Source organism: Anticarsia gemmatalis, chromosome 14 (assembly GCF_050436995.1).
Source record: "Anticarsia gemmatalis isolate Benzon Research Colony breed Stoneville strain chromosome 14, ilAntGemm2 primary, whole genome shotgun sequence".
NCBI lineage: Eukaryota > Metazoa > Arthropoda > Insecta > Lepidoptera > Erebidae > Anticarsia > Anticarsia gemmatalis.
In genome coordinates this window covers 4955906-4966490 of record NC_134758.1, presented here as the reverse complement: position 1 = coordinate 4966490, position 10585 = coordinate 4955906, and the positions used below count along the sequence as shown (strand labels likewise).

The 10585-nt window shown below is 34.3% G+C and overlaps 1 protein-coding gene across 2 annotated transcripts; it reads left to right on the top strand.

Moving 5' to 3' along the window:
- Nucleotides 1-1069: 1069 nt before the first annotated feature.
- On the top strand, nt 1070-9278 carry LOC142978438 (uncharacterized). 2 transcript variants are annotated; one of them, XM_076122899.1, is made up of 10 exons: nt 1070-1271; nt 1828-1953; nt 2146-2243; nt 2682-2828; nt 3819-3944; nt 4235-4399; nt 4728-4993; nt 5994-6175; nt 6530-6823; nt 8056-9278. In XM_076122899.1, exons 1-10 carry the CDS (start codon nt 1208-1210, stop codon nt 8268-8270), a joined length of 1683 nt encoding a protein of 560 aa, XP_075979014.1. In that variant the 5' UTR covers nt 1070-1207; the 3' UTR covers nt 8271-9278. The 2 variants fall into 2 exon arrangements, with proteins under 2 accessions (XP_075979014.1, XP_075979013.1); XM_076122898.1 differs by having other exon boundaries at nt 4220-4399.
- The last annotated feature ends 1307 nt before the right edge of the window (nt 9279-10585 follow it).

Below are 10585 nucleotides of genomic sequence, written 5' to 3'. Positions count from 1 at the left end.
CTAAGGTACGTACCTTCCACCTTAGTTTTTTTATGCACCCGTAGTACCTACCTACTTACATACATGTCTAGCTAGATACTGTTTGTTTCCAATTTGGTTAATCGGGGTATCAATAATTATCTAAATGGTTGTATCAAGAGTTTAATAACTTTAATATTATGCACATTGCAAGGTAATGTCTTCTCTACAGGTTATATTTTTGTAGCTTTGTCCTTCTTTATAACTGATTATTTGGTAACGTTGAAATATTATTAAAATTTAACTCGGAAATGCAGCAAATCCAAACGACAAAATCTCTGAAACTAGATGAATATAGACAGTGTAGGTAGGTACCTACATCTTTGCTATAATTTTAAAAACATAATTATGAATCTTGCACGTACTTAACAGTAAAGTTTAGCGTAAAAATTACAAATCACAATCTTAAGAAATATTTATAGCCGCATCTATTCGCGACATGTTCTTTTTACTTTGTGTACATGACAATTTTAATTTCACCCCGGTCTCAAATCTTATAGGTTAGGTACTCCAGTCTTACTGATACATCTTATTTACAAAAAATGGATTAATAGAAAAAAAGAGACAATTTTGTTTGAAAATATCCTACAACAATACTATTAAAAAAAAAAAAATTGGCTGAAAGGCCTAAGATCCAAATTTTCTAAAATTACGTAATGTTGCCGCTTCAAATAGTAGTCCTGATTTTTTTTCGCGTTCTATTATTGATGGCTGTAAATTTTAAGGATTACACTTCATGATTTCATAAATTGTATCCACATTGACTGTTTGACAATACATGTCAGGTTTTTATATACGGTAATAAATATTAATTTTATTGTTTACTTATGAAATTAAACAGCGTATTTGGGGCTTCTACAACTATAGTTAAAAAAATACATAGTAAATTTTAAATAAGCGTCCTTTACCTAAACTTCACCGACTTTTTAAAAAAAGAAACGATTGGCATGTCTTTCTTTTCTTTTGAAGCAAAGTATTTTGGTCGCTACCGTTTTTAGAGCTGGCAACGACAGCACACTTCTGTCAACTGAACTGTCAATTGTCATTTGTCATGGTTGTCAAACGTATCGACAATCACAAGCTTGTGTGGCCGTTTGATTTTCGTACAACTATTTTAATACAGTTTTATGTTTCAAAAAAGGTTTCATGAGTAATTTGTGAACTTAAAGAACACAAAAAAAACAACAACATGGGTCGACGATCAATAAATACCACTAAAAGTGGTAAATATATGAATCCGACTGATCAAGCTCGTAAGTATTGGTTATCAATTAATTTTATAGGGTTACTTTTTTGTTTAGCCGGCTAGAAATTGCTTATTTATGATTTGTATCTATCAGTGCACTTGGATAATGAGTCCAATTGTAATATATAAGCTCAATATGACTAAGATATTCTCATCCCAGAAATCTGGCTACAGTATATTTGTATTCAAAAAATCTTGTGCAATAGCTACACAATACTTCTTCAGTACATTATTACGCGCAATTCTATGCTAAAAACATCGATTCAACATGAATATTACATAACATGCAAAATATTTTAAGTTGGTCATGAATACCATCAGCCTAATTTGTGAAACCAAATCTTTTGTTTTCATGAACTGTATTGCAGTGTATAAAGTTATTATGTACCCACAGTTCTATAAATAGATATGATTAAATGCCCTAGTCCACTGTTGTTCCCCTAGAGGACAAAGACTTATCAAATATTTAAATTTTGCATGATGAAATATCATCTCTTTCTTGATTATATGTATGTTTTTGTTGTATATTTAGAATGTATAGACAACATTACATTTACGTACAGGGAAAGAGGCAAGAAAAAAGGAATTGAAGAAAAATAAAAGGCAGAGACAAATGGTGCGAGCAGCTGTACTTAAAATGAAAGATCCTACCCAGATCTTGGAAGAACTGCAGAAAATTGATGAAATGGGTTAGTATTGTCTTTTTCTTGAACATAAATATTTCTTTGTCAGCCATGCTTAGTCTCTACTGTTAGACCAGATTAATTGATTCATAAAAAATTAGAACTAATGTGAAATTGTGTAAAGGTAAGTTTTCTAATACTTAAAATGTTTTAAATATTTAGCAATTATAGAAATCAGAATTTTGTAAACCTTTTCAGAGTATAATGTTCTACAACCCTCACCTCTCAATGAAAAGGTTTTAAAAGAAAAGAGGAAAAAATTGAGAGAAACATTTGATAGAGTGCTCAAGATGTATGTAAGTATGAACTAATTAAAATAGGACTTTGGAAAACAAATGGAATATAATAATATACTTAAAATTTATGTGAAGATGATTCTTGTATGTTATACATTATTTCTGAATTCACAGCAGTATCTATGCAATGTAGTTATTTTACATAAGCTTATTTTATAGAGCTTTATTTATAATTGTGTGAGAACATATTTATGAATAAATAGGCTCTTAGCCTGCATAAATAAGACAAGTAGAGTTGAATATAAAAGGACCTTGGCTGCATAGAATGTTCTCAATTTGAAAAATGTATCCTTACATAATACTAACAAGAAGGCTATAAATATAAAAACTTCTCATGAATTATTTATGAAAATCTATTATTATTTTATTTTTTGGTCACAATCAAAATGTATTTTTTGCGTTTTTTCCTCTAAATAAATTAGCATTGTGATATTTCAGGACAAAGACGATCCAGAAAAATGGGTAGAATTAAAAAGACAGGAAATGGAATATGATAAAAGGAGGGCGCATTTAATCTCTTATTATGAATCGGTGAAACATGCACAGTCAGTACAAGTAGACGATATTCCATTGCCTACTTTACAGGTAAGATAATTTATATTTATTATGTGTAGGTAATATTTACTCTATGCAAAAGTTTGGATAGGATGCATGTTTGTTACTTAATCACACCTCTTAGGCTAACATAACAGACTGGCAGAAAATGCCTGAGGCATTAAGTCCACCTTTATACAAATTGTATAAGAAGTTTAAATAAATAAATAACAGGCCTTGTTGAAGTTAAGACTGCGGACCCCCAGGGGTCTTCCACAGTTTAAGATACACTGACCTAGATTAACACACAATGCTTATCTTAATCGTTTCATGGGGACGAAATCACAGGCAAATGCAAGTAACATCATAAACTAAATGTCACTTGTTTTGTAAACATGTTTCTTGCAATTATGTTTTAATTTTGACATAACTTTGTTTATACATTGTCTTAAAAGAGCAATGACATTTTATAATCTTTTATGACTTAGTTGAAAAAATTACAAAATAGGAATTAACTTCAGATAGTAGTGCATTCACTCAAAATAAACAGAAATGTCTGTTATTTAAATATTTCTTGTTATCATCTGAAGTGCCCACTTATTTGTTTTCATGTTATAATTTTATTTTTATCTTATTAGAATAATATGTTTATATACCAGTGCATAACACAGTTGAAGCATGTTAATAGGGTTATAATACTGGGTAAAGAAACAGATTGATGAATTTTTATATACAATTTTAATGCTATGTGTCTTGTTAACATGTTAAACACAGGAGCTATCTGTCCATGTGCTTATTTGGTCCCCTTCTGAAAGGTTGTCATTTTGCCAGGCACATTAGGCTGTCACCTTTAGGTGTGATTATTGGTTGGGTGATACTTTCTTGGACTTACTGAAAAAAATACTGCTAACAATTTCTTTAACTACCTAATGGTAGTTTCTATGCAACACAACAACAAAATTTGTTTTTTCAGTGACTTGCAATTTGCCATTACGGTAATTTAAATAGGTAGTGATATTTTGATAAACATTTTGTTTGCAGATACCAGATAACTTAATATACAGCAATCTACCTTCACAAATACCTCTTCCATTGGACGCGGCGCATCCTAACATACCTCCACCTGCGATAGTCAAACCTATACTAAAGAAGGATTCTGTTTACAAAGTGAGTATTTGCTACATAAAATATGAAGCCAAACTTCTATGTAATTAGACTAATTAATTAATTGAAAAAACATGTAAATCATGTTAATAAAGATGCAAAAAGGCGAAACATATGACTAACATTCTGGGAAAAAATTGCAAAATATCATTTGTATCACGAATTTTTCAAACACTTTCGTGTAAAACATATACTTAAAACAATTGACTAATCTTGAAAAAAATATATCAATAAGGACATAAAATGTTTATTAAACGTCGATATTATTTCTTGTAAAGCCGTTATGCTTTCAGGAAAGGCCGGCCGGCTTGGAACCCCCCGGCGTGCCTCAGGGCCCACCCATTGACTTTCAACAATTGGTCAGTGAAAGTTGGCCATCTAAGGACAAGACGAAAGAGAAGAAGAGCCTGAGGTTCTCTGACATGGCTGATGAAGGACCTCCGGGAGAGAACTGTGCTGTAAGTTAATTGTTTACTAGACTTCTACTGAAAATAGATTTTGAATAGAGAAGAATTTACTAATAAAAAGAGCTGTATAAGTCTTAACACACATGCATGATGTATATTTCTGTAACTAACAAGCTTTTGTGTTCATACTGTATTAAATCAGGCAGTCTACTGTATTAATTCTAAAAGTGGCCATACCACACCTAAAAAACTTTTTTCCAAAAGCCATTTACGTCCTGATGGACATCTGTTTCCTGTCATACTAAGAGTCTTAATACTTACGAGAGACGAATGTTTGTAAAACTTCGCTATTACTTTATTATGTTATCTTTAATTCTAGCCGGTATTGCCAAATCCTCCTAAACTACCAGTGCAAGCGAAACCGCCGCCTCCAGAAAACATAGACGGTGAAGCAATGGATGAAGACAACCATGTACCTAACAACAATTCTAATGGGACTCTCACCGCGACGCCCGCGCCTAAACCTACCTCGTTACAGCAAAGAATGTTGGCGCTCTCTGGACAGAATATAGACGACTTTATGAAAGAGATGGAAGAAGTACACAGGAAGAGAGAAAGGGATAGAGCTGCTGATCTTAATGCTAGGTTCGTCTTTTGTTTTTGAATTATAATTGGTTCACATAATCATTGTGGTAAGTTATATTTTTTGACTTTATATTGCTTCACTCTAAGTCTTGGCGAGCTACTGCGGAAGAATATTTGCATTTTTCTGTAATATCCTTTTATATTGTTTCAAATAGTAATCATTATTATTGTAGCCTAGCCCTGCATAATCAATTATATTGCACAATATTTTTGAGTACCTACATAGTGACTGAACAAATGTTTGTGCGAGTTTCAATTTCATTGCATTTTTTTAAATTCTTAATTAAAGATTAGTATTGCGCAATATTTGTTAACTTGTTTGTCCTTGACAAGGATAGTTCAGGATATTAAAATAATAATATACTCCATCTAAACATTTTATTTCGTATTATTGTGCAATACATTTTGACGTTTGGTTTAAAATTGTATAGGTGCCAAACGACTTGAGAAATGACGTTAGATCGTAGAGACTGAATTTAAATCAGTCGACCGAATGCCCTCTGCACAGAGTCACCGGTCAACGCTGTGTATGCTTCTATTAAAACAACTTTTGTTCAATTTCTTTGAAGGCAAACCTTAATATTATTGCACAATATATTTGTATTACAATAGTTTTATAGGTCTAGAGGCCTTTTAGAATTGTGTTTAGGGATACAACAATTGAAATGAAAACAGTAGTCGGTGTTAACTTATTATACATGCAAAATAGTAAACAGATCTCCTAACGTTATTTTCAAAAATATCGAGGTATCATTAGCAGTTTGACTGCCTCCTTTGCGCAGTGGTCCCACAGATTCCCATACGGAACAATTATTTGTGCGATCCACATTTTTTTTTTATCAATTATGTGTGCGATCCACAAATAATTGTTTCGGGTCTGGTTGTACTTTTTGTCCGTTGTTTGTATGTTTGTTCCCGCGACACGAGCAATTCTTATTGCGGGAGTTGTCTTTTCTAAAAGTTTGCACTTTTAATTATATGGGTACTTGTTTGTTCCTAGACTGAGTGCGTTGAAACGCCACGGCGGTACCGGCGGGACTCACACAACAGGCGGGCGGGACAGTGACTCGGACAGCGAGGGCGAGACGCACCACGGCGGATTCGGGCCTAACCACCCCGAGTACTCGCTTGAACCACCCGGCGCTGAGATACGACAGATGCCACCACCGCTGCTACCACCAGGTATACACAGTTGTTAAGACATGTATGATAGAACAGTTCTTATAAGTTACATAAATTATAGTCCAAAATGTATGTATGTACTTGACGGATCATTTATGGTAGAAGAAGACCATCTTTTAAGCCGAGTCTCTACGCATGGATTTAATCAGCATAAAGTTGCACTCAATCGTCAACACTGTTATTATCTGAAAGTGTTTGGAAAATAGTATTATATTAATTACTACATTACTACTTATATACTCTATTTATAATTTGTACGTTTATTGATAAGTTACATTTAAACAGACAGCTGAAAACAAATAATTTCAAACATTTGTAATATTCTAGTAAAAAGTTTCTTATCCTATTTCACAGGTCTTCGTCCACCACCTCTACGTGCACCTTTGGCCCCACCACTAAGACTCGGGCCACCAGGACCGCCGGGCCCGCCAGGTCCTCCACCAGGGCCTCCTGGACCCCCGCCGGGTCCGCCTCCTGGTCCCCCAGGCCTGGGTGCTCGTGCTATGTTAAGGCCGCCGGGACCACCGCCTGGTGCTCCACCGAGGTTACTAAGACCTCTGGTGCCGCCTCCTCCGCCCAAGCCTCACCCGCAAGTGTCGGTGCTCACGGCAGCCCCACAACTCATATCGAAGAAGGATGCTCAACAAGGTAAAATATTATTATTATTCGATAAAGTCCATGACTTCATTAAATAAAATAAATAAATATTATTGGACAACTCACACACGGTCATTTGATTCCAAACTAAGCAGAGCTTGTACTATGGTAACCAAATAACTGATAAACATACTTATATATTTTTAAATACATACTTATATAGATACATTAACATCCAGGCTCATGACACAAAGATTTGTCCCGGGTGGGATTCGAACCCACCACACGCGGCGCTACGGTTATTGCGGCGAGGTGACCGCTTAAACCACTGCGCCAAACGTGCAGTTAAAGGTTGCATTTAGTTGCTTAATTGGCGCTCGGGTCTATGGTTTAATTTCCAGGTGGAACAAATATTTTGTGATGCACAAATATTTATTCCGCCTGGAATTGTACCGTTTGTACTGTTGTTCCGTTAATCTTTCGGGATTAGTTTTACATTGTATTGTTTGTAAGAGTTTTCATAGGATTAACCTCAATTTCGAAAATTCTAAGCCTAGAAGCTTTTATTATAACTTATTTTCGCGCCAGCCGAAGCCCGAATGAATTTCAAAAATTGCCATGCGGCTATCGTCTTGGTATGCGATTTTGACTCCTTATGACCCAAATGAGATTCTCAATTGCGTTGACAATAAACAATAGTAATGGTAGCTTATTATAAAATGGCATTACTTTTACAAATCACGGTGATATTTTCTCATAGTTCACTGTTTAACTTGCCTATTATACCGAAGATGTGTGATAATGAACGGTAGACAATGACGCGACGCAGTGATTACAAGTACGCAATATATTACGTTATGTAATAAAGGTTTACGACTTTACGTCTTTATTATCTAATACATTACTTGGGAAAATATTTTTTTTGTTATATTCTAAGCAAACTCATTAGTTACCTACGTAAGTATGTATCAGAATGTACATAACTGCTCCTGTGGTTTGGGCGGTAGTGTATACTGCTGACGAGGTCTCGAGTTCGATTCCCGGAGCGAGTAATGGGATATTCTTTCTTATTTATATTAAAGTATTTCTCAATAGTAGCCCGGAGATAGGTCTCATGCCTGCCACAATGACATGGCAATAAGCTTGCCTCGTATTAAAGTATGAGAAATTTTAAAAGGCGAAACATGGGAGTAAATCTTACTTCTTATTCCTTTAACACACCGCTGCCAATGATAGGCGTGATAATTGTTATGTGTTGTATAATAATATTATTTTTGTTCCAGGTGCAACTATAAGTGCAAAACCTCAAATACGCAATCTTTCCGCGGACGTTACAAGGTTCGTACCGTCAGCGTTGCGAGTCAAAAGGGAAGACAAGAAGTCCAAGCCGGGAATCAAAACTGGGACCGTACAAAGGCCGGCTGACGTTCCTAAGCAAGCACCAAGCAAGGACGATGCTTACATGCAGTTCATGAAGGAAATGGAGGGACTTTTGTAGTCGATAAAAATATTAGGATATTAAAAATGATCGAGTGATGTGTTCTCAAAAGTCGTGTCGTTTTGACACTTTCAAATATTTCTAAGAAGACAGTGATAGGATATAGGAATTGGACAGACTAAAGGAACTTGCTAGGATTGTTTGGCGATAGGTATAATGTGCTTTTCGCGATTGATGTATGAACTCCGGGCAATTCTTGAAACGATAATTTATGTAGTTAAAACATTTGTATAATTTAGATATCTAGTTAATTAGTGACAAACGACGAACTGCGACAAAGCTCATAATAATAATAACATTATATATAAAATACGCGTTATATAAATGAATGAATATTATTTTACATGGATTCATTCATCAATTGGGAATCGTACATTTAGCCAAGTGCATTTGTTAAGGCTGCATTTTCACCGGTGATGTGAAAAGATAACCAATTTTGCAAGTACGTAGTGTCTTTTTCTTAGTACAATTTACTCATTACGCACTGCCACGCTATCGCATCTTTGATGAAAAACCAGCCTTAGGGTAGTCGAAAATTATATAGGAATGGATAAGTATTATGAAAAGCGCTAACGATTGCGTAGGTATGGCATTGTCAATTTCACCAGGTTTTTGTTTTAGATAAGAAATGCAAACTTGCTTGTTTGCGATTGAAAATATATAGCAATAACGATCTGTTATAAATAAATTACGCTGTTAGTAAATAATAATTTTACGTCTATTTTTGCACATTTCTTACTAAATTGAAGTATTCGACTTTCAGCACCAAAACTTTTTCTTTTTTTGTAGCTATAGGTCCTGAAAAATGGCTCTGAAAGAGGAATACTCCACTAACTTGCCTAGTAAACAAATACTTTTGTCAATAAGCTTCTCGTCTCGCTCTTTTTATAGTAAAAAGAGAGAGATAGATATCACTTTGGTTTATTACGTCATTTAATTTGTGTAGTAGTTAAGTTTTGTAAATATACGTCTTACTAGAGTATGCAGTAATAAAATGTTTTAATTTTACTATTGTTTAATGTTGTCCTAAAGATATCGATATCTCGTCTCGACTCAACAAGTTTTAGTACCGAAACTAATAACTGATTTGTATTTTGTTTTATTACGTGTTATCTGAGGTCTGGAATAAAAATATTCAAGTTATTCGTAGGTACAATAATTTGGTACCTATTACAAAATCAATTAGAATTTTCAGATAAAAGTTTCGCATTTGTAGTTGGTTTTGTTTGGCATTTATACAGTTTAAAGTCTAGTCTCATAAAGGCGAATTAGACCTCACTTTCACTATCCGTTGCAGTGATTATTTTGGAATACATCCAATCTTATTCCTAAATTATTTTGAACTTTTACTTGGGGGATATTTATGGCTATGTTTCGTTATCTCGCTAGCATATAGAATTTGTACCCAAAGCGTCAAAGCAGTTATAAAGTTAACAACTAGAAGCTTCATGTTCTGTTTGTTTGAAACATGTTTAAGAAAGATCTAGAAGATGTGCATGTGGAAAACAAGTGACCAGGCGTCTCAAGTCTCCAGTAGGTACCTACAATTGTACAGGAATAACAGATAAAATGTGACAATTTATCATTTGTATAATAAGCTCTTGATCTCGCATGAACTGTGAAAATTTTACACAAACGGAAATAACTATAGTAAATGTTAATAACACGCGCAATTACAGAAAACTTTTTTTACGAAGCTGAAGGCTTGTGTGAAATATTGTCCGAATACCCGCAAATGGCATATTTAACGACTCGATGGGACTCTACTGAACAATGTCTGAAGAGCTGTTTCTTTTCGTTTTGACTATTACACTCGACAGAAATATTTAAAACTTGAATCGCCTGCGTGGAAGACCACCTTATTTTTTAGAAAGTGTTTGTAACATTACTTTTTACCTCATCGTATTTAGCTCTCACGAAGCGCTTTAGGAAGGTAAGTTTTCATTCGTATCTGTATTTGTGAATACGACTTACGTACGCGTTTAGCCTCGCGCTTTATCGAAGATTTTAATTTTTGAGCACCTTACCAAACTTTCGGTTAGGTACTGGATTAAAAAAGTATAGTTTGGCTACAATGTGTCGAACGGTGTACTACCTAGATAATGGGAAATTATTATAAAACAGTCACAAGCTAGCTAATGTGCAATTGTTATAATAATAATAATAATGAAGTAACACAGAGTTGTTATTTACTCTTAGTTGAAGGAGTTCCCCACAGAAGGGGACGAGATAAACTTTAACATCATGAGTTGTATTTCTGTTATTCGTAAATATATTTTATTTACTCTCGATATATGATGAAGAAATATTATTCA

What these genes read in the sequence shown, in the direction of transcription:
- LOC142978438 (XM_076122898.1), top strand. Translation starts at nt 1,208, where the DNA reads ATGGGTCGACGATCAATAAATACCACTAAAAGTGGTAAATATATGAAT. An exon ending in ATAGAGTGCTCAAGATGTAT is followed by an intron (nt 2,244 to 2,681) that starts GTAAGTATGAAC and finishes GTGATATTTCAG; the next exon opens with GACAAAGACGATCCAGAAAA. An exon ending in GAAGAAGGATGCTCAACAAG is followed by an intron (nt 6,824 to 8,055) that starts GTAAAATATTAT and finishes TTTTTGTTCCAG; the next exon opens with GTGCAACTATAAGTGCAAAA.